This window comes from Pieris rapae, chromosome 23 (assembly GCF_905147795.1).
Source record: "Pieris rapae chromosome 23, ilPieRapa1.1, whole genome shotgun sequence".
Taxonomy (NCBI): Eukaryota; Metazoa; Arthropoda; class Insecta; order Lepidoptera; family Pieridae; genus Pieris; species Pieris rapae.
Window position 1 is genome coordinate 4,329,500 of NC_059531.1, and position 26,225 is coordinate 4,355,724.

The 26,225-nt window shown below is 33.7% G+C and overlaps 1 protein-coding gene across 2 annotated transcripts in view; it reads right to left on the reverse strand.

The window, feature by feature from the left end:
• LOC110998251 (kinesin-like protein Klp68D) overlaps positions 1 to 26,225 on the reverse strand; it is a 51,682-nt gene that overhangs the window by 21,933 nt on the left and 3,524 nt on the right. Inside the window, exons 2-5 of one of the 2 annotated variants that reach the window (XM_022266801.2) lie at positions 23,086 to 23,172; positions 19,121 to 19,246; positions 10,509 to 10,781; positions 1,623 to 1,816 (exon numbers count right to left, since the gene is read on the reverse strand). In XM_022266801.2, the coding sequence (XP_022122493.2) occupies positions 1,623 to 1,816; positions 10,509 to 10,781; positions 19,121 to 19,246; positions 23,086 to 23,172 (680 nt within the window). The remainder of the gene's footprint in view (positions 1 to 1,622; positions 1,817 to 10,508; positions 10,782 to 19,120; positions 19,247 to 23,085; positions 23,173 to 26,225) is intronic. The other variant, XM_022266803.2, reaches the window with a different exon arrangement.

Sequence of the window (26,225 nt, forward strand, 5' to 3'; positions counted from 1 at the left end):
GCAGAGTTGTGCATGAACTTTGCTTAAATATTGGCGCACAATTTGTTATTATTCGAGTCGACGACCAAAACAAACATTTGTGCCGTACGCTGTGCAACACTGTAGCGCACAGTTCAGTAAAGGTACCGGCAAACTTCTTGAGCATCAAACAAGGGGGAAGTTATATTTTTTTGGGAAAAGGTATACTTTTCTTTAAAAAAATCCCAGAGTCTCTTTTATCTCACTTGCCTTTTAATAGATTTAAGAAATGTATTAAAGAAAAGCTGTGTAAGAAGGCTTACTATAAAGTTATCGATTATCTGTTAAAAGGGCCTGGGACTAGTGCTAGGCAGTCTACTTCTAATTAATTTGCTATATTTGTTTTGAAATAAGTGTTTATGATTTGCTAATTTAAAAGAATACCGAGTTTTTTACGCCGGCTTTCTCTCGGCCAACACCCTCATCTTCTTTGCCGATGAGTAGGGATGCCTAGAGATTCAAATTTAATGACGCGGAATAGTGATCTTATATTAAAAAACAAACATTTTTTTTATCGCATCGCGGGACACAAACGTCAACTGATTTACCAAACACGACGGACACGTCACTCTCCCCTACTGACACCTAAAAATCGCTTCTAGGCAGGCAAGAAGATTCTAGAAGTTTTCCGGTATCTGTATCGTTGTTCAGAACCCAGAATCATATACATCGAACAGCCGTCTATTACGTCGCCAAATAATTTAAAATAATTACAGCATCTCAATCATTTTGTTATTATTATTATAATTATATATACATTTAAGATTTTATAACCTTGTAACTAGACTTTGCAACCAAGTCTTATTATTTAATATTACAGCTGTATCCTGATAGAGCACGACTACTATCTTGAACAACATGTAGGCTAACCTTCCTCAACTACATATCACGCATGAACACCTGTAAACAAAGGACCCGAGTCTCATGACACATCGCTGTGATAAGCACTGTTAATTTATGCTGAAGTAACTGTTGTGCGCATAAAATTATACAAAAAAGTGCATGCGTACAAAGTACACATGTCATAAGTGAAGCTTCTTTGTAAATTAATTATTACTAAGGTAAAAGCCCCAATGGATGATGTACCAGTATTTGATCACTCCATGAATTAGTATATCTATATTCACACTGTTTATACACTGTATACATGCTAATGATAATACATATAATTAAAAAATCTGCGTTTACTGAATACAGTTATAGATGTTAGTATATAGATGTTATGCGACAGAATTGCCATCTAAAGTTCTCATACTACTAAACGAATACAGCAACTATAGTATATTTCTCTCGATCTCCCTTTCACACTCTCTCAATCTGTCTCAATCGCTCTCTTTCCCTTTCCTTCGACAAAAACGTTGCACATCTTCGTGACGTTTAATTGGTGAAAAAGTAACCCCCATGCCCGTAAAGTCAGGTCACATAAAAAAAATGAGTTTGAGTTTTTCTTGAGATCTCGCCGTGGGCCTGAGGGACCGGAAAACTCAACTTGGCTTTTCCCCCAATTAGCGCGAGTGGTGGTCAAACGCCTGAAGGGCAGACGGAAGCTCACTGAAGTGAGTTAAACACATATTTATTACACAAAACACATAGAACAAACTTACCGTATTCTATCAGTGGAGCGATGCGCCGTCTCCACAGTTACCAGGAACACAGCGTGACTTCTAGAAGAGTGCTCATTCATATCGGTCCTCCCAGATGCCCTGTTCTTGTTCCCAGCCCTCATCAGCCTCACCATTTCAGCGGCAGATTTGCAAACTATTGACGTCATCTCCGGTATGTAGAAGCCGTTAAGTTCCTGTAAAAAATCAACATATATATTTATTTATTTTGTACTCCTACAGCTAACACAAAATACATATAATAGCAAACAAATACACCGAAAACATAGCCACAGATGGAATACATGATACATTATATAACAAAAAAGATTTACAAAAGGGAACAAACAAACAAATATATATAGTTTAATAAAAAAATAGATATCTGATGTTATGCAATAGTTAAACCGTGTTTTTTAAACGGGTTCGTTCAGTTTACAAATCTCAATTGTCGGGTTTAAATAACAAGTACCAGGGATGTATAAACAAACGGAGATCGGCACGTAATAATAATAATTTGGAACTAAAAATCTCGGACTGGGCCTCATATCAAATATTGATAAAATTGTGCCAATAACCAATCGACGGATTGTAATAGCCATCTGTCGATACAAGCTATCCATGGTAGGGTAGACTTTTGTATGAAAATGACATATGGGATGCAGATGGGAGATCGATCGACTGACACGGATCTCAGATTGTTTTCAATCATTTTGTGGTTTAATTATATATAATGTTTATATATACAAATGACCAAAACGGTCATTTGTATATACACACTATACTACTACTATACTCGGTACTATACCGACGAACATTACATAAGCTAGATTGAGTTTTACGTAATGTGTAAAATTCCACGATTTTTAAATATCCTTTACAAATTTAAAAATACATTTTTTTTAAATGTTATCTAGATAATTTTTTATACTCTTCAGTGAAAAGAGCGGCAGACAAAATCCAGCCCTTGAGCATGAGTTGAGCCAGTAGAAGGTTCAGAGGAAGGCAAAAGAATGGTTAAGTGAAAGATTCAACATGACTTGTGGTAGAGATACATTTTTTTACTAGCTATCCCCCCCAGGCGACGACTTACGCCCAATCCCAATAACCTATCCCAATCTAAGATAGACATCTTAATACGAATATTGATAATAGTGTCCCAATAACCAAACTACGAATTGTTATAGCCATATGTCGATACATGCTATCCATGGTAGCTCGGATCGGTGTATGTGGATAGACTTTTGTATAAAAATGACAGTTCATCTGTGCCAATATCCTTTTTAAGATTTCTTACAACAGAAACTTATAACAGTTTTTAAAATAATGAAAAAGCTATTTGATATGTTTTAAACATAGACATGTATAATTTAATATTATTTGTACGGTTTTATTTACTTTATTTGTTTTATATGGATTATCAAACATGAGTGTAAAGAGCGAAGAGATTGCATTCTATCCGTCGACAAAAATGCATTGTTTGTGTAGGGTTCGGTTATTGGGATACAGATAGAAGATCTATCGACTGTCACGGTGTGATTTATTTGATTGTTTGCAATCTGAGATTGTGGATTAATTATTGGGTTCGGGTGTAAGAGACGATTGACGTTAGTCCTAAAGCACATCTAATAATATTGCAGCTGTTAAGTAATTTTTAGATCGTGCACTTATTACGAAGAATTGCAGACCAAAATCGCAGAAGAAACTAAAAAATACGCCAATTGATGAACCTCCTCCAGTTACCAAGTTATGTACCAATTAACTTTTATTACATATAAAAATTCGTACAATGCCGCACGCGTCGCTGAACACATATAATTGACACACATTTCAAAGGAATTCAATGTTTTGATTGAATTACATATATTTTCTAAATACGCTCAATTATGTAGCTGTTTTTAGTTTATTATTTCGTCATTCTACAGTTAACATACATATTATTATTATTTTTTGTTTTAAACTAAAAATGTTTGGAATGTTTTCCTTCTTGATTTTATAAAAAAAACTATTTGTGAAGATTTGTAATTGGCCCACAATGTTATTTATATATACATCTATTTCTGTATTGTGCTGTGAATCTTTTGAATAAAAAAAAATATACTAAAGATATTGTCAAAGATATACACATGATGACTGAAACTCAAATGTGTTGCTAAAACATATAATTTAAGAAAAAACATTTAGAGTGTGCTATTTTACTTAAAAAAAATAAATGTTATAAAAATTCTAAATTAAATGACAAGCTAAAATTAGCGTTCCACAGACTAACAAACAAATTAAATGAAACGTTAGTTAATAATCTAAAGAATCTCGTCTAAGAAATATAAAGAATTCTTTAGAATTTTATATGTATGTTGTGTAATTAATATAATCTATATAGTCAGGCGAGTATAGACTTTTCATTTATTATTTATTCAAACTTCGTGGCAAGGAAACACAAATAACAATATGCAACGAGCGGCCTTATCGCTTACAAGCGATCTCTTCCAGGCAACCCAACTCTTTTTGTTCTATATTTAGATTATCGTTTACTAAAACCTAAATATAACAAACAAATTTTTCATTGTTAATTTTTCAAACACAAACTGTATGAGGTTATGAGGTCAAATACGTTTTAACATCCTATTTAGCGTCTATGTATTGAATGGCTAGTAATATTCAAATACGATCTTCCAAAAGGATGGAGAAGGTTTGCCAAGGATAGAGAGACGTGGAAACCATTGGGGGGGCCTGTCGACAGACAACCTGACCAATGCGGTTGATTATAAATTATTATTTTTGCTATGTAAATTAGATTTAAGAATATTACTGTTTAAAAAAAATAGCATGTGATTTAAAATGGTCAGAGAATAAAGGGCTTTTATTATTATTATTATATTCAAATATATCTTACAGTAGAAGCTAGTTATATTTCCAAAATCATTTTGACATAATTTCAACACTCAGAAACTAGGTAAAATATTAATTGTTCACCGATTTTATATACAAAAATTATCGACCCCACTTTTGATTCAGCGAAAAGATTATATAATATTTTTATTAATTATCAAAAATGTTGCAACAGTTGTATAATTGTTTGAAGATGAAAGTGAATATGACCTTGAGTGGAATTTTACTCATTACATAAAGTATAAAATAAAAAATGTGTAATATTCCGCGATTTTTAAAAATCTTTTACAAATTAAGTATTTTCTTTTTAATATATTATCTAAAGAACACGCGACTATGGCGGGTTGATGACATTTTAAAAGACTTAGGGCCTGTTTCACAATGTCCGGATAAGTTCCAAATCCTACAAATAAGTAATAAATAGCTATTTATTACTTATTTGTAGGATAAACAGTATTTTTGCGTTTCACGACTGTCAGATAGCGCTATTCGTCATAAAATGCCAAGTATCTTATTCGGATCTTTTATATTTCGAATAATTTATGTGTTGCATAGCTATTTGGTTCTTTATCCATACATTGTGAAACAGGAACTTAAGGTCAGAAAAACAGTCAATTATTACAATAATAGTTATTGTTAGTTTTGAATTTTATCTATCGCATATTCTTCACCCAATGCTTCTTTTCCTTCAGAGTCCCTTTCTTCATGAAACACTTTAAAATATAATTTTCACTTACTTATTAAAACTTTGAACATTCACTAAAAATCTCCTAACAATGTATAGATAAAGAAAATATTTTTTTTATATAACATGGCAGGAGGCTCACCCGGTATAAAGTGAAACCACCCATGGACACTCAATGCCAGAGGGCTTGCGAGTGCGTTGCTGGCTTTTTAAATTACTTCTAATATTTAAATTTTATTCAAAACAATGTTGTTAATTGAAAATCCTTAATATTGAGTAAGCACTTTGTGTACGTGAGATAACATTAATGAGGAAAACATACAAAACTAACATATAACATATATGATGTCCTAAGAAACACAATGTTTAATATTGTTATGTCACAAGACTCCGCGCATTTAGCCTGTATTACGCCCAAACCCATTAACATACCTCAATCCATTTCTGACCATCTGAGATAGACATCTTAAGCCAAATATTGATAGGTGTGCCAGTAACCAATCGACGGATTGTAATAGCCAATCGATACATGCTATCTATGGTAGGATCGGTGTATGTCGATAGAAATTATAGTATATTGTACAGTAAGTTGTAACAACAGTTGTAAGTATATTGATACAGATGAACTGTCATTTTATGACAGTTCATCTGTATCAATATACTATCTTAAGATTTTAACTTACAACAGTTTTTAAAATAATTAAAACGATATTTGATATGTTTTAAACATAGACTTGTATATTTTAATGTTATTAGTACGGTTTTATTTACTTTATCGTTTTATATTGATTTTTGGTTTATATTGATTATTAAATATGAGGGTAAAGAGCGAAGAGATTGAATTCTTTCCGTCGCCAAAAATGGATTGTCTTCGCAGGGTTTGGTTATTGACTGCAGATTTAAGATCGATCGACTGTCACGGTAACCCAATAATTAATCCACAATCTCACATAGTTTTTAATTGTGGATTAATTATTGGGTTCGGGCGTTAAAGTAACAGTTTAAGAATGGCCTAATTGACCAGAATTTGGATTCCCGAATTGTTTTTGTTTTATTCTGTTAAATATTCAGACTAATATAGCCGTACCTTACCTAATTTTAAGCCGATACGTGGCGATATCAAACAATAAAATAATTATGTATTTATTAGCAGTAATAATATTTTTATCTGATTGACCCTGAAGAATTACAGATATGTCAGATTAATTATCTAATCACCTATTGCTTCTTGAGTTTTATATGGCTATTTAAGAATTGGTACGCTCTTTTTAAGTTGAATTGGATCGGAATTAAATTTTGGATATTAACTAGTGTTACAAATAGCGGCAAAAACTGCTTTAAATATCTGTCAGGTGTCAAAGTACAATTTTCTTTCATTATTTACTAGTATTTCATTAGAAATATAATCCGGCTGAAGAAGCATAAACCGGCCTTCCGATATTTTCTCATGACTGAGTCCGGTTTCCGACGCCGGACCGGAGCTGTAGAGAAAGCGTCCTAGCTGTAGAACGGCGGACGTCGAGGTGATACGGATGGTATTTTGTGTTCTGCCTTGACGTCCGATAGAGATACTCAGCTGCAGGTATTAACACCTCTGAACACTCTCCATGGTATATGCGGTAGAAGATGCAGAGAGACCCCACATGTCTACGCAACGCCAAGGAATCAAGTCGCACGAAAAGTGACTGGTTGTTGACGATTCGAATAGAAGGTGATGTCTGAAGTTTATTCTCTATCGACGACGACGTTCAACGACGAAACTCTCTATTCATCTATTTAATATTGTATCTAAATCTATTTCTTTTGTGTTTATAATATTTATTTTCGCTACAAAACTGTACTAACAAATCTATTCACAAACAATCGCAGAAGTTTTTCGTTCTGTATCTCCACAGTTAGTGGACCGATCTAAATGAACAAGTTTTCAAATGATTCGGGTTTTGAGTATTTTATTTTATTCTCTTAGACAAGTCAATAAAAAATATGAAATATTAATACTTTATAGTGAAGGAGTTCGTATAGTGTTTACATCAGAAAAACACCGCTATTTGATTTATTTCACGTTGAGTAAAGCCTTCGATGGGTCTAAAATATCCAAATACATTTGTGATACAATATTTGTACACGATTGTACTAATATTTCCTATTTGTTTAACTGATGGTAGTATTGTAGTTAGCCAATCATTACAAAATACTTGGGTCGCATGGATCGTGAGCAAGATATCTTTTTATGCAAATTCATAGAGACATGAAAAGCATGTTCTTTATTGAAACAAAAACAAAATATATAAAGATGTTTTCATACAACTATACTGTATAGCACGCGAAATAAACTCTACACTATCCCCTTCGATTTGGTCGCCTCGAATCGTCTGATCAGCAAAGGGATCTCTATCTTTGTCATATCTATGAAACATTTTAAGGAAATTGATGACATGTGTTAGACAGAACTCTGATACACTCATCCATAAAATAAATTAAGTATCAAAAAACCAACGCGTCCGCTGAGGGACAATACCTATACTTTTCATAGAAGAGGTAGAAGAAGAATAAATATAAATAACATAAATAGCTAAATAATCATATGCAGAGCAATGACCTCTTACAGGGTATTAAAATTGTAGTCCCATATTCGTTCCCTAGGTCTAAAATCATCAATATTTTCCAAGTTCCTTCTGCCAAAACCAACCTAGGCGTTCAGGCACCTCTCGTTCGAATTCTTCGCAACTATAACGGATTGAACACAGCTTATCCGGAACTGGGTATATTCGGTAGTGGGCTGATCGGTTTTAGAGAAAGCATTGTTGGGTGCCTTTCTCGAACCTAATTCGCTGTTTTGCTGATGATTTTTTTTTCTCTGCTTTACCAAAAATTTTTGGTAATTTTATTTTATTGTGTATTTGTCTTATCTTGTATATGTTTTTAATTATATTTTTTTTAAATTCCTATTTTAAGCTAACTTATGTTTACATATATTGTCGTACATATTACATAGAAGATTTTATACAATTATCAGTAAAATTCGTAATATGTATGATGTTGTAGATTAAATAAATAAATAAATAAGAAGAGGTTCAAGGCAGCTTCTACTAACTATATCGAACTTGCATACAAAAAACTACCAGACCGATTTCACGCCGATTTCCTGTTAGCTGAGTAAATAACCAGTAAAAAACGCGTTTACATTCGTTTTAATCTTAAGTTAAAGTTTAATTAATTGAATTGCAGTTAAAAAACCTTATCTCGACCTATTGCGTAAACTAGGTGTAATTGCATTTAGAGCAAAAAATCTGTGTCTATTTATGTATCAACCAAAAATTTCTTTATTAAGTAAGTAGTCCTAAATCTACATTTTAGTACATCCCTTTTAAGTTTTAGAACCTGTGTTAGGGATGAGCACTCTTTCCTATATGTTGATTAAGTTACTTACCTACTTAAGTTCTTAAAAAACAAAACAGTGTATGTACTTAAATAGGTAATCAAATAAATAACAAATTTTAAAACCCAATATCTGGCAAAAGTTGATATTCAATCGTAATAAGTACACAAGTAGGGTAGATAAAAATTCAATAGAAAGATCGCACCATCGTCTTTTGATTGAGTGTAAGATATGATGTATATCTAATGTATATGAATCCCAAATAAGAATAATTTTAACCCCACTAACAGGAAAGTACGAAAAATAACATAGTAAACACACTTTGAGGTGTCAATAAAATCTCCCAAATGTGCAACCTAGTCGAAGGCCTTTTAAAAATCAATATACGAACAACACAGTTGCATGACTTAAACCAGTCCATACAAATGGGTTCCTTGGGTAGAATGCATAGCGAACCCCGAGGGCCCATCTTAAGGGCGTGTGATGGGCTGAGGTGTTTTTAGTGGGTAGGGTCTCGCTACCCCTCTGAATAGCAGAGGGATTTGAGTGTAGATCCAGCCCCACAGTCCCCGCGTCAAGTTCGACATTCTTGATGCGGACCTGCATTAGTGTATTTCCACCAGATTAAAAAAAAATACAAATGGATTGAATCTCGAAATTTTTTTTACATTCTTCTCCAGTAACGAATACTTTGTGTTGATGATAAGTATATGCATATAAGGCTTTGTGTATACAGCTATCTCTATTAGTATAGCCTGATTTGCCTTAGATTATTTGAACGTTCAAGTAATTCTCCAATAACGGAATATAAAATTGTTAGAAATTCTTAATATAAAGCTTGACTACCTTTGTGTGTTGTAAATGATTAAAGGACTGTGGAAAGGCTCTGTCGCGGATAGGTCAAGTCACATAAAAAACGGAAAATCCGAACCATTCGAAGAAGAAAATATAAAACGTTGAGAATATTCATGTTTGGTCTCTGTCTGACAAATTGTGTTTACATTGTGATGAAAACAGACAGAAGCTACAACTAAAACAGTGCCTTCAGAGTGGTTGCAAGTCCTCATGCAGATGAATGAAGATCTGCACAAGTGTGTCAAATGTCTTTTTTAACCAGGTGGGGCGGATATACGCCTATATCACCATAGTTAGAGAACCGGCTGTTGACATTTGTCCAAGACACGTTGTCCAAACATCACTTATCATTGACACACTGACATATACTAACGAACCATCCCTTCACACGGCCAACCGTTTAACCTAACCTAAACTTTCCTCATGATTTCAATCTAGTATTGAGCCTAATTCTCTCCTTAGTCTAGATTTCTGGTGAAAACGATCTCTCGAATGTCATTGTCTCTTATCGTTGACAGCGTTCAAAAATCTTCTTTTAGACTTTAGAAATCTAACAAGAAAGACTTATAATTTTGTCGCTTAATATCACACACACAAATAACGTGACTTTCTATTAGTGAAAACATTTTCAAAATCGCTTCAGCAACTCCAAGGATTCCTAGACCCTCACAATGTTTTACTTCCCCAGCTATTACGATTACAGTTAATTATTTGACATTTGCACAATGATTGTTCAGTTCGTATTCCACTTTCTAAGACACATAACTCTTTATAGTTACATATTACTGAAATTAGGCAAAGAAGAAAATTCTCATTTAATCTCAATACACTTATTGGGTCGCAGAGACAGCTGAGTTAATGTGAAATTTAGGTGGGACGATTCAAGGATTCGTACCCCATAATCTACCTAAATAGCGGGAAAGGATTAGGAAAATTTGGCGTGGACGAGAGATCAGTGGAAGAATTTGGAGGAGGCCTTCACTCCATCGGACGTCGTGTACTGTTAAACATGGACATGGTATGGAATTGGAATGGAGAATGGAGTCTATCTAATACTAGAATACAGGCAATTTTTACTAACCTGCCCTCGTATGGTGAGCTTCTTACAATCCTTGGACAGAAGATCCCTTACATCTTCCAGATACAACTCGACATATGAACACGACACTAGATGGGTCACATCCGGACTGGCAGTGTTCTCTATATGAGCCCACATATGTCTAAACGTTCGTGGTATTATGCCTTCATCGTCAGCAGTTCCTTCCATTGTGTGAGTCTTGCCGGTACCAGTTTGGCCATAAGCGAAGACGCAACCGTTGAAGCCATCCAGAACTGACGCGACGAGGGGTCTGACCTGTAAATAACATCAATTTATTCCAGAACACTGTGACCATTCTAATCAAATCAAATCAAAATATCTTTATTCATATAGGTAAACATGTACACTTATGAACGTCAAGAAAAACAAACTTAATTGTAAATTTACATTTACAACCAGTTCGCAAGCCAAGGGCGTAGAGCAGGTAAGAAGAACTGGCAAGAAACTTTCCGCCACTCTTTTCAATCGCCAAGTTTTTAATACAAATTGTTTGAACTGGAGCAAATCAATCCCAAGGATTAGGATCATTTAAGTATTATATCATTGGACAGTGAAATATAACCATGGATCCTTAAGCGTATGGGCTAAAGAGCAGAACGTACGCGTAGCATCCAGCAGAGGAAAGTCATATCTTGACGACATCCTTCGTCACCATAGCGGAGGTCAAAATGGACAGGGGTCTGTTTAGATTGGAAACGTACGAGATTTTGGATTGAATGCCGACGTGGAGGCACCGCAAGTAAAAGAACTATCTTATAAAGTGGACTTTAAATAACAATTATATTCTATATAACTGCTTATATATTTCAGTTTTCTTTTTTTATCTCTAAGGGCCTGTTTCACAATGTCCGGATAAGTTCCAAATAAGCTATTTATCACTTATTGGTAGGATAAACAGTATTTTTGCGTTTCACTGCCGTCACATAGCGCTATTCGTCATGAAGATTATTTAGTAGCTGTAAGATTATTTATAAATAAATAAACATTTTTTTCCATACAGGTAACGCTCGCCTAAAATATAGCTAAAAATAACGGCAGGTATCAAATTATTAAGACCCAAAAAAAGGATCTATACATCATTAATCACGTACCTAACTCATCCAAAATTAAACTATTAATGTTCTATTATGTAGATAAAAATCAGGAAATATTCCATCACTAAGGGTTTCTTTAGTTATTTTTTTTAAATTGATTCTTTAATCCACCCAGCGACAGTAAGGATATAACATGAGTCGACATTAGAAATAAATCAATCAGTGGAACTTATTAGGTCTGGGCCTAAGATTTGATTTGACATGATGACACTCATCTGATATTAATCGGAACTCTGAACACTCCTCTAAAATGCGGTAGAAAATACCACTACAAATCACGAAGAGTGTATGAACCAAGACTATACATTTTGCTCTCTCAGGCTTTCTTAGTTTTATAAACGTGGTGATTTCCTAAATCGTCGAGTTGAAAGAAAGTATAGCCACACGCAGGCACTCTCGTCTGTTACATTGTATTGATGGCTGGAAATCTTCAACAGTCCATTTCACAAGGCATTTTCTTTTGCGAACTACCGAACTGTGGAATCGACTACCGGCGGGGGTTTTCCTTGAGAGATACCTCCAACAATTCAAAATTCGAGGGCACTTCTCCCTTAAAGGCCGGCAACGCACCGACTAAAACTGGGTGTCTATGTGCTGCGATGATTGCCTTTTTGTGCGTCCCGCGGGCTCGTTTGCCCTTATTATATATTTTTAAATAATTCACTTGTCTGGTTAATGTAGAGTAAAAATAAAATCCTCTATTATTTATGGCACATCGATTACCCAGGAACCGTACATTTTCAATAAATTAAACCTGCTTGGTAAAATTTGATGCATACATTACATTAAACACTTGAATAGAATCAAGTACAGTAAATGATTCAAAATGCTATTTATATTAAACACTGAACAAAACGAAAATGTACTTTAAGTATTAAATACCGGTACCCTGGGGTAACGAGATTCTTTATTTTCCTTGTTTTTAAAATAATAATAATAATAAAAGTGTAATTTAGATACTTATTTACATTTAAACGCATTTCTATTTCAATATTTTTGACGTGACAGCGTCTTATAATTCGTATGAGCCGGCTGCACGCACGAAAAAACATGACGCCTGCGGCGTTACCTCGCTCTGAGGCGTTCCATTTAAGGCTTGAAGTGTAAGCGAGAGCGCGGAACGAGCGACAAAGAGGTACAATCGTTCGTAGAACCAATATAAACCAAATAAAGTAGAAGTAAAGATGTCTGTCTCAGATGCTAAAAAATGGATTGAGATGATGAATATTTAAAAAAAATAGTAATAATAATATTAAACATTATCTTAATATTAAAAAAAAATGTTTAATGTTTTGACGGTATCACTTAACATCAGATGAGCGTCCTGCCCATTTGCCCCCAGTCCAAAAAAAATCATTAAAAATTTTAATAAATCAAAAAAGTAAACATTTAAATGTAGTTGCACAATCGTTTACAATAATGGCGCATCTGAAAATCACCGATTGTGTAAACTGACGTAATTGCAAGCTTTGTGCGCACGCGCAACCTTGAGTGCCAACTGCTTTTGATTTTACGACCATCTGTTTTTTACTAGCGTTTCCTTTTTATTCGAACAATTCTTATTTAGTATTGTCTTTTATTAACAAAACTTTTACACATTTAAAGAAAAAACACTACAAAATTATATTAAGTAATTCGTTTGCACCAGCACCTAATCTACACATTAATCAATTTTAATTTTAAAATATTTAATAATAATAAAAAAACGGTTCAAATACGGGATAGAGACAGTCCTTCCGGGACATTTTAAACTAAGCCTAAAATACGGGACGTCCCGGGAGATACGGTACGTCTGACAACGCTAGTTAAAGAGTCTTCACCCACTACAACTGTCTTGTTAGACGTCAATTTCATTTTCACTGACCTTGTGCAAAAATAAAATGATAGACCGGATTGGTATCTTGCCAACTTGTCTAAAGAAATTTAGTCTTCTGCAAATTGCTTCTATTTCAATGATCAAAATATACAAAGTGATTAGTTTCCAACCGTATCACCTGTAAGTCCTGAACTGAGAGTTTTAAGTCAATTTTTGCCGCGCACGACCACTATGTGACCAATTTAATGAGGTCCTTCAATTCCTAAAGGGCCGGCATCGCATATGAGTCTATTTTTTTTTTTATAGAACCGGTGGCAAACGGGCAGGAGGCTCTCCTGATGTTAAGTGATACCGCCGCCCATGGACACTCTCAATGCCAGAGGGCTCGCGAGTGCGTTGCCGACCTTTTAAGTCTATGAGTGGCTTCAGCGTGCGACTCTCAAACCTGAGGTCGTAGGTTCGATCCCCGGCTGTGCACCAATGGAGTTTCTTTCTATGTGCTCATTTAACATTTGCTCGAACGGTGAAGGAAAACATCGTTAGGAAACCGACATGCCGTAGACCCAAAAAGTCGACGACGTGTATCAGGCACTGGAGGCTGATCACCTACTTGCCTATTAAAAAAATGATCATGTAACAGATTCAGAAATCTGAGCCCAAGACCTAAGGAGGTCGTAGCGCCACTGATTTATTTATTTATTTTATCAGATTACGTCCTTGTCGTAATTTATTACGTAATTATTTAACCTGACAACATACTGATTATATCAATATTACAAATGTTTTATGTTTTAAATAAATACATTGGCTTGGCCATTAAAATATTTTTATATATTACCGTGCTCCCCGTGTGTTAACGGATAAACTTCAAAAACTACTGTATATATACTTATATATATATATATCATATATAATGCATTTTCTATAACATATGTTACAAGTTTTCTAAAGTAGTAAGTATTCTAAAATATATGAAAATTATAGTAAAAAAAATAATAATACAAATACCATGTATTTGTATTCACACTGTATACGTGCTTATGATAATATAAAAAAATCTAAACCTGCGTTTACTATACAAGTCAGTACGCGCCAGAATTTCCATCTAAAGTTCTAATATGAACTAGACGATTTACACTTTCTCGATTTCTCACTCTCTCAATCGCTCTCTCCCTTTCTTTCGACAAAAACGCTGCACATATTCGTGACGTTCCGTAAAAATTTTACCCTCATGCGCCAAAGAAGATTCACTTCAAAAATAACAAATCTTTTAACTAATCGAAATCGTTATACCCAAGTGATTGAATATTTCCTGATTTTTACCTACATAATAGAATACTAATGGTTTAATTTTGGGTGACTTACGTGAATAATGATGTAAAGATTCTTTTGAATTTTTAGAAACCACAGCTTATATAATTTTATTTCAATTCTATATTATTCTGCATTCGATGCCCAATATAGTGTAATACGAGTGAGAAAATTGAAATCATGTGTTCAAAAAGGTTTATTTATATTTACTTCATCCCAATGCAACTATAAATTAAATAAATAAAAATATTTAAAATTAGTTCTATATTTAACGCTTTATTAAAAGCAATATCAAATACAGCAAGAATATTTGATTTTTAAGTTACCAATTCGACCTTGGTAAGGTTAAAAATAACATTGCACAGATCAATAAAAACGATAATTTATTAATAAATACTTATTTGGAAACTCGTGGGCTGGTTAATGGATTACTCATATTTGTGCTTTATAACAAAAATTTACATTTAAAATAAAAATTGTCACTCCGTGTCACTGAAGTATTTACGAACCAATTCGGCTTTCCTTCAAGGATGAGTGTACGAATTCTTAAAAGACCACCTACCCAGGAGTATCCATCATTTAACAGATGAAGCCCTTTGCAGAATAAAAAAATAACTTAACCTTCTTTCAGATTAGCCAAAGTTTAAACATGTATGGGGTATTGTGTTAATGTTACAATAAAATACTTTGTGACATATTATTGTTTAAGTAGTAGTTTTAAATTCTAAGTAAGTATTATTTGTAATTTTTAAATGTTAAATTTTAGTTTACTTCAGTTTTTTTTAATGTATCTTTTTCTATTAATGGACTTGCTTGTTTTCTGTTTAATATATATATTAGATTGTTTATGTATGTAATCTGTTTTGGCTTTCTGTATTGTCTTAGTGTTTTGTATTATAATATGTATAAGTATAAGCAGTGAGATTACTTATAATTAAATAAATTAATTAATTAAAACTATAGCGACATATACTTGATAAGACATAAGCCCTTAATGCTGAAATCCATGATGATGATGGATCCCTGGTAGATATCACTCAAAAATGATGAGGACGTTCCCTCCCTACTAAAACTGTACTGTACTATTTCTTGCAAGTGAAAATAAAAAGATAAAAGATGGTAACGAATACATCGTTATAATTTTCTATCTCAACTGGATCAATTACGAAAATTCTTTCACCATTCTAATTATTCTAATCTTCTGAGGAATAATGACTAATATAGGCCATATTAATTTTCCGCTTATCAGCCCATACCCAAAAGGTACCACTCACCAATGCTGTATCTTCAAAGACCTTGTATATGTTATCTGGTCAAATCATACTACAAAAACCTACACATTACTACGAATATCATTAAGCCAATTATGTTGAAGGTTAAAACTCTCGCCCACGTATCATTAACACTTAAAATAGAAACATCACTTCAACAGTTATGTTAGATAACAATACTTGATACATGAATGAACAAATGTGCTCATCCAAGAGAAGTGGAAGACTTCTGCTGTATTTGAGCCTCTACTCTGTATCTTCCAAGAGCGTAGCGTACAGAGTAGCTTAAACTTGCAGCTTTATTGGGGAGGAGTAACCTTCCTCCACCCATTGGCTGGTTGCCAGCAAACTCCAACTTTACTCATATAGTTCACCCAGTGCACTTATAAAAGTCCTCAGAAAAGATGTTAAATTAATTCTAAATTTACATTTACTACCATAGTTCGCAAAGGCGTAGAGCGGGCAAGCAGAACTGGTAAGAAACACTCCGCCACTCTTTTTTATCGCCACTGTTTGCAGCAAATCAATCACAAGGATTAGGATCATTTAAATATTAATATAGCTTTATTGATTAATTTCAGATTCCTAAATGTATGAACACGATAAACTCAAAAGTAATATGGATTTTGGTAAGGCTATTGATAGACAGTATGATGCTTGAAGTTTAATATTAAAATATAATATACTTCATTATATTTTTTAAGGTCCTTACAGGTAAATAATATAATGCGGAAATGGAGAGACTGGGGCTGCGTGTGCCAAATAACAAAACTGGGCGTGGTAAGCGATCTCAACTGCTGGCAGTGCCTCGGGCGTGTACGAACCTACTCAGAGAAGCACCATTTACGCGCGTCTTGCGTACCCTAAATATTATTGCGTGTGAGACAGATGTATTTTTTTTATAGAGCAGGGGGCAAACGGGCAGGAGGCTCACCTGATATTAAGTGATATCCGCCGCCCATGGACTCTCTCGATACTAGAGAGCTCGCGAGTGAGTTGCCGGCCGTCGAATCGAATTTAGGATTAAATTAAGTTAATTTATTTTATTTTATTTAGTATTTAGTTGCACACTGTTTGAATTCACAAGAATTGCATTATTTATTATTAGTTATTACGTGGTTTTAAGTTTTTACTTGTTATGTTTGTATTTTTTTTTAGCTTAAGTAGTTTTCTATTGTATTAGTAAGTATAAAGTTACTGTGAAAATAGGTAATAAATAAATTATTGAAGAGTTGCAAATAATTCCAAAGCGATCCACATGGGCGAGAGAATTTAATCAAAATCATGAATCACCTAGTCTTTGAAGTTCAATAAATCTTTTTATGGAGGCTATTGAACAGCCTTCATTGTTACCAAGGTTAGGAGGAAGCGTTGCAACTTCATGTGGGAGGCTGTTTTACTGAATAACATTTTGATATTATGTCACTTCTTCGTGACATTGTTTGTTCAAAGGAATGATCTATACCAATATTATAACGAGGTTAAAAGGTTCTAGTACCACTAGATGTTTCATCAGGAACTTACGCCCAAGGACAAACTGATTATCAGTGTATATTCTGTTGAACTAGTTTAAGTTATTATTTTATATTTTATAAAACCTATTATTATATTAACCCGAAAAGTTTAAAGACATCTTCGGATTTGCGACGGCTAACATACCAAATAAAATAATAATTATTAGGTTTTAATCTCTCTTTCTCTCTCTCCTTTATGCATTCAACCCTATTATAAGTATCCTAAAAAAAGCTAGGATGCGTTTATAATAAAAAAAACTAAATGTTATCAGACAATTCACCTCAACTTAATCCAGTATGGAGTACCCAAAGCTTTTAAATTTATCAGATAAATCCATTAAGACTAATAAAAGTGCAAAGAATATTCATGATACACGTGCTGCGAGATAAAAATATCATTAGCACTGCAAAGTGATTTCAATAAGAATTTTATACATATTAATTCAAAGGTGTACGTGTACACTGAACTCCTCTTAAACAGCTGGACCGATTTGAATGAATTTTTTGTGTTTTTTTTATATAATAGGGGGCCAAACGAGCCAGCCAGGATAGTCATCGCAGCCCATAGACACCCATTTTTAGTGGATGCGTTGCCGGCCTTTAAGGGCTTTTATTTGATTAATTAATGTTTTAAAATTGTATTATATACACAAAAACAGCAATACTGCTTCTAATCGATGTCTACAATCCAGGAAAAATAGAAAAATGGTAAAAGAAAACTGCGTAAAAAATTTTTATAATTTTGACAGATTTTTGACGAGCGCTTTAACAAGCGTTATGTCAATCAATTTACATAAAGCAATTGTTATATACATCAAACATTCATCAGGAATCACACTATTTAATGTCGCACCAGAACATGTCTAACAGTTTTTTAATTTAGTATAAATTTCACAAAAATTACGAAAATTTTTACGATATCGTAAAAACAGTAGAGATAGATTTATTAAATACACTAATGCATTTTTTTTACTAACCTTCAATAAAAGATTATTTTTTTATAATAATTTTGGAAACAAGTCCAAAAGAAGGTCACAGGCGATTCTTGAAATATAATCTTTTAGAAAGGTCAAAATATTACATTCGACCGTGAAGAAAAACTAAACAGTTTTTAAGATTAATTTGCAGCGATCGCGAAAGACATGCATCAGCAAAGATTTCTAGATCTTATATCTTTAAACGAGCAATTCGATACGATATATATATATATATATATACTTAATTGGAATCTCGGAATCGGTTCCAACGATTTTCATGAAATTTATTGTTCGGGGGGTTTTGGGGGCGATGAATCGATATAGGTAGGAATCATTTCTAGAAAATGTCATTTTATTCGTGTTTTATCAGCTTACAAAGATACAACATAAGATTCTTTTTTTTGTATGTTGAAAAATATTATTCATTTTTCATCATTTTATTTTTATGTAATTCGTACTTAAATATAATTTCCAAAAAACACAATTTATAAAAAAAAAATATTCCGAGCAAAGCTCGATCATCCATCCTACTGTTATTGATATAATTATGTCGTTTGCATCAATACTTTCTGAAGGCCCTTAGTAAAAATTCTAACTAAAAATTAACTTACCATTTCATCGTAAATAGTCTTGGTATCGGCTGTGCAGTCGTACGCTGCATCGTAGGTGAACAGCTTATCCTGGCCTTTTGGATTGTCGACTTGCACTGCTCCACGTTCCGGCCACACCTTTACAACCTGTTACAGACATTATTGCTATTATTTTTCATATAGGTCATTAATGCATATTAGAAAACATATTGGCTCTAACATGGAACCTTTGTAAACACCATATTGTAAATATTTAATTAAAGTATGTATCTATAGATTTTCACATATTTTTAGAAGGCTGAATGATGACCGCCCATGGGCACCAATTGGATTCTTTACATGCAAACGATGAAAGGGCTTTTGGTGGAGATGTAACCAGTGCGACTTGTTACAATATTCATATACATGCAAATAAGTGAAGTATCATGTATGGAACAACTCCCAAATAGATATTTGAAAGATTTGCATTGATAAGTCTAATCTGTACCTATAGGACAACCGCAATTAATCAAATATGTAATCGATTCATAAATGCAGATTCTGCTTAGCTTCCACCACCATTTAGTAAAGCAGAAAGTTGAAGAAGGCTTAGTATTATTTCAGTTAGCACCCAAAATATTATTATTGTTATGTTTATAATATATATAACTTCTATATGAACTAATCTTTGTGTACCATGTCAATTGTTAGACGATATTTTCTCTAGACACATTTTGTATTACCTAAGAACAAACGCACCACATGCACTTCTAACTTTTAATAGACCAAAATATATATTTTAATCGTAAAGGGAAGGTAACACTTAGAGCAGAGGCCTAACAAAATATCGACATGATTCTTCCAATAGGGCTGATATATAACTTGGGATTGCACGACACACAAACTCCATATTAAACTTTGGATCTATCGCGGGGATATTTGGTATCGCCATAACAACGAAGAAATTCAGCCAAAATTTGGCTCCACTAGTGGAAGAATAATACTCTTAAACATCAGGCTCTAAGAGCAATAATAGGCTGGAACTTGATATAGGTAACAAGTATCTTTAATCCTTTTGTTGGTTGTGTTAAGCCTTTGGCTTGAATGTAGGAAAACCTAGCAGTGTGACCTAGCATTTAGGTCATCGGGCGAGGACGTAAAGCCTAGCAATTAGCACCTGCCTAGGATTACCATTCCACTTTCATTTAAAATTCGTAAGTCTTCCTTCAACCCTCTTTAACAGGAAATTTAAATTAATGGTTGATATTTCGGAATGATGCGCAATAAAAATGTATCTACTTAAACTAGGTGTAGTCGCATTTTTACATCTTTGTCATTTATAATTTATGAAAAAAGTAAGAAAGAAACAGATTATAATTACTAAAGCGAGGATATTTACCAGAGAACAGCGAAAAGCAAAAAAAAATTCACTGAAGATTTGTGAATTACGTCATTTGTTTCAATCAGCTTTATACTTACTTAGCTTGAATACTAATTCTATAAAAATAGGAAGAGTGTAATCCGGCCTATTTGCGAATTTGGATCGTGTTGCATCGTTTCCAAATTCAACGTGAGCAAATCACCAGGAAATCCTTAAAATTCTATAAAATACCACTATTGTGTTAATTATAGGAAGTAAACTCTGCTTAAATATATTAATTAAACTTTTTATTGGCTTTTAAATTTTAGTTTATACATATTTTATTTGTTATTATTGCTATTCTTTTCTTTTTATTTTTATTATATATTAGTTACAGTAACGTTTGTTTTGAGTTTTTTTGTTTTTTTTTTCGTTAATTATTTTGCATTTTTGTACTTTACCCTATGTTGGTGTTTCTTTTTCGTTGTTTCACATTAGGGTTGCCTGAATGAAATCGCTTGTAAGCGATAAGGCCGCCCGTTGCCTTTATCTTTTGTTAAATGTTTTTTTATGTGTATGGTTTTGTATAAGGTAATAAATAAATAATTTAGTAAAACCGTTCCACTTGTAAAGGAATTATCTGCTTAATCTATTATAATAAGCGTTAAATGAGGAATTACGCTCGATTAGGCACCAATTCATGTGTCTAGGTTCGTATGGCGTGTCTAAACACGAATACACGAATGTGTCTGAATTAAATATTAAATTGAGAAATAGTTAACTCTTATTCAACCCCTAGATTGAATAAGTGTAACCTATTGTGGATGCATAGTGTGTTTGTTTTGAGTTTTATTTTTGACTTTGTTTTTATTGTAAGGATGTTTCTGTTTGGTTTTCGAATAAATAAATAAATAAGCTAAGATACCTAGATTGAATTAAGCTTCCCTGATTCCATGGCAACGAATAAAAATTTGGTTGAGGTGAGAATTGTTTCCATGTAAAGTTAAAATAATATTAGAAAATCTAAATAAAACCCTCAATTATTTTTCAGTAAAACGATGGCTGGCTCACACGTCATGCTTGTGAATACCGCTTCCGGAAACTGGACTGCGAGGATCCGGTTCAGTTTTGTAAATACAAATAAAGAACGGGCCATGTCTCCCTTCTTCTGGTTTCATCTATCTTCTGTTTGCCATAGTCATTTTGTATGATGAATTGTCTCGGCTTACGCCATCTTTCTTCTTTGCCGATAAAAAAAACGTTTATTTTAGAACATAAGATCATCATGGTATCACTTATTCCACGTCATTAAATCTATCTCTATCTTCTTATCCATCTAGTCATTGATTAGTAGGGATGTCTACTAAGACAAACTTAATGACGTGGAATACTAATTCCAGTATCACTTGATACTTGTATCTTATGTTCCATAAAAACATATTTTGTTTAAACAAAACACTGTGTTAGGTGTGAACTAAACCACACAATGTCAACGAAGCGTGCCTACGTGCATCGTGTGCCGCCAATAACCGTGAAATATCAATCATTATGTAACCTGCTGTCATGTTAATGTAATAATTTCCATACGACTTCGTTCGAGTGGAAATAACGGCATTAGGCGTAAACATTTACTCACATGGATTTTTTCAACCGATAAAATTTATTGGTAATAAACGTATCTCAGGAGTGAGAATTAAATTTCGGGAACCTGTGACTCCGCGTGTAACTTTCATTGAATTGTCGGAATTATTGAATCCTGAAACGCTATTGCCAGTGGCGGTTTTTTGCCGCCCTTGACATGTCCAAGATAATTTTTACAATCAAAAAATTTCGTTGAAATTGCACATTATTGGGTTTGATTTCTGATGCTGATTTCAAGATTATAAACCATCCAGTTCGCAGACTCGAACCAGTAGTAGGACTGACATGTTGATAGGGTAAACGGGAATTTCACACATTTCACTCATAGTGTGCGAAAGTCTATTACTGGTTGGTGGGCAGCGAACTAGCTGATTTAATCTAGAATATGGAATTTGGCTACACCAAATGTACAAGTGAGAGAGAAAGTCATTGGCAAAATTTTTGCAGTTATCTATAAAACATCAGAAAACCGTCATGTAGATTTTTTTTTAATTTCTAGGAGGTTCAAGAATTCCCTAGTCTGTAGCCTGCTGATAAATCAGCCACTGCTATCACCACTTTCAAGTATAAAAAGGATTACAACTTACAACGGTTATAATGTTAGACAACATTTTTTAAATACAAATTACAAGATAATTTGTATCAGATAAATGTTCTATATGACAAAGTTTACATTCGAAATTACATGATTTTTAATTAAATTAACTAGTTTTATTATCATTAGCTATCAACAATTATAATATTGTAGTCCACTTGTTTGGTTTTCAAGATTTCGTCATTGCTGATTTGGGTTATGCTTTCGACAGGGTAACCCACCTCTACATTCCGAATATAAAAAAGATTATTTACAAGTGCAATAAGCAGCCAATCCAAAATTTCCTTAAGCATACTTCTGTATTTCTCAGGCACTGATTACCTTTTACATCTGATCTTAATTAGTACATATTATTAGTAAATACCACCACCTATTAACAAGTGTTAAGTTAGGCACCTACACCGTTCACACCTGTAATTTGCCATCAAATTTGTTCACAGCTTTTGTCGATAGACGATCGTACCAGGCCTTTTCTTCGTGTTTTACTCGTTTCTTCCCCTATGGATAATGTGTGACACATTCAATAAATCACAAATTGAAGAAAAAACAATTTATTCTAAGCAACTTATACAATTAACAGTAATAAAATAAAATATTGCATTTATTTATATGAAGCCGGGTAAAAAGCCTTCTCCGAGGCAATCCATTCCCAATACAGACCTGTGACAACGAAGCATTACAGAGGCGAGGGAAGCTGAAATGTTGTGAAAATAAGAGAGCTGCCTGGAAGCAAGCTAGTTTCTTACGCTGGATGTCCTCTGCCCCACTTAGAGGACATAGGACTTTATTCCATTCTTTTCTATCCGTGATCACAATTACACATACGCACACCAATATATATATTATATATATCTGCCAGCCGTTGATGGCATTTTTTTTTTCAAATTAAATATTTAAGTACCTAAATAGTTAAATATAGCGATAACTTACTGTTCGTACGTACTATAACCGTAATTTAATTAATGAATTGTTTTATTAAGTACTTATTTTATGTTTAATACGTATTAAGGAATATAACATTTCCTACAAGTCATACAACGTACTTTGTTTATACAAAAAACTATAAGCAAAGTTTGGACAATAATAAGCCTTTTAAGTATATTTCAGTCTCTTTTTATCAAATTGTATTTACGTTGTGATGAAAAGAGACAAAAAACTTTATGCAGAAACTGATTTATATTTTGTATACTGATCTTACTTAGAGATGTATGTATGTTAGACATGCCCAAACTGATTTATTTTAAAGCAATGGGCAAACGAGCCCACGGGACGCCCATAAAGGGCTCTCAGGAGGAGTATGCTCTCTTTTAAAACAATTATAGACAGCTATAATATAACAACAATAATTCAATTGTCATCTGTCAACTTATGGCAGTCGCCAACGCTGAAAAGCACTCGAGAAAAAGGCGTCGCGTTAAGGTAGGGCTTCTTAGAGTTGACAATTCGCTGTTGTAAAACGAAGGAAAAAAAAATTACAAATTATTTCTTTAAGTCGATTTAAAAAAAACATTTTTGGCGGGTTAGTGAAAAACTAATTATAAATTTTCACGATGCACACGCACACCGTCACAAAACACCGACAACCTTAAGTGAGCTATAGTCAACATTTTAGTTTTTTCCATCATTAGCGTCGTTTTATCTACAAACGTAGAATAAAAGTTTTGACATTGTCTTGATACGATAAAGTATCAAGACGCGTCTACATTCACATACGTTTTTTTGCTACTAAAATCAAGACGAGATGTAATACATTTTAACCGGTGGTTTATAAATATTGCAATAAATGCAAAGATGAAAGTAATCATGACCTTGTGGTTTTACGTAACGCGTCCCGCGGTCGAAACGCACTGGGCACTGATGCTATTATTACGTATTTAATCAGCCTATAACATATCCAATATTCATGAAGAAAATACTCATCAAAAGGGCTATTTGAAATTTTGAATATCATTTTAGATTACTAATTAGTGACTATAGACTGAGCAGTGTTGGCCTAGTGGCTTCAGCGTGCGACTCTCATACCTGAGGTCGTAGATTCGATCCCGGGCTGTGCATCAATGGGCTTTCAAAGTGTTTCAAATGTTTTAAAGAAAACTTCGTGAGGAAACCGACATGACCAAAAAAGTCGACGACGTGTGTTAGGCACTGGAGGCTGATCACCAACTTGCTACATTTAAAAATAATCATGAAACAGATTCAGAAATCTGAAGCCAGGACCTAAAGAGGTTGTAGCGCCACTGATTTATTTGACTATAGACTGTAAAAATAAATCAGTGGCGCTATCTTTTTAGGTCTAGGCCTCAGATTTCTGTATCTCTTTCATGCTCAATTGTCACTCTAATAGGCAAGGATCAGTCTCCTGTGTCCTACAAACGCCGACTTCTTCACGATTGCATTCACCGGGAACCTTCAATCGGGTACCTACGATTAGGGATGAGACTCGTTAAAACCACTAGGTCAACACTGCTGTCGTAAGCCGCCGGGGAGGTAGGCCCACTCGGCAATAAAAAAAAAAAACAAAAAAAAAATTGCTCTGTATACAATCATAAACTATAGAGGACAGTAGTAACAAAACTCTTTAACTACAATTTCTTTTGTACACGTAAAAATATCAAATAACGAGGTCACGAAAACATTGTATAGCATTGCCCGCATTTTTTATTCTATTTATTGACAAAAAGAAAAATCCTCGTGACGGAAGGTCATTGAACCTTTCCCTTACATTGAAAAGGCAGTTCATTTTAACAAGCCTGTTGTCAACACAATGCTTGTCCTATATATTTAATGATTAATATATAGGACTTATAATAGATTAAAAAAAGATATTATTGAAATAAATAAATTATTATTATGTTCGGCACCGAACTTGGCAAGAGTCGTTAGATGCGCAGAAGTCGTTTTTTAGGTCTCTTTGGTAGTCAAGCGGGACGCGGGGTATGACGTAGCGCCGATCACAGCGCGCTATTGGTGCGTTAGTCGACCCTTGCCTCCCGCACCGCGTTTACATTTCGATTACACTTGCCGGCACGAAAGTTGTACCATTTGTTTTGTTGACTTTTTGGTACGAGTTCAGTTTTAAATTAAGTTTTAATTTTGTTTTGGTTTTGTTAATTGTTGTTGTTTTAAATTTAGTTTTTGTAACGTTTATTACAATGCCAGGACCAAATACCGTTTTACGCAGACATGCCAGAAAAATTTAATTAAAATACTAATTATATATTATTAAAATAATTTTTAATAATAATATTTTTTTTACTTAATTAAAAAATGCATATTATGTTTTATTTATAACACCTAATAAATGTCACGAATTCCTCTGCTTTGTTTATATACAAGATTTAAAATAAATGATGGCAATAACCATAATGACAATCAATAAAAGTGAACAGTTTTTGTTCCACTAAGTGTACGATGCGCGAACTTGCCCCCACTACGCCAAAACCTTGCCAACTACCGCGCCGGGGACTATAGTAAATACTGTCACCGTCGTATATGAAATTGATTTAAAAACACCAAAATATTTATTCACACTGTTTAATTGTACTGTTACG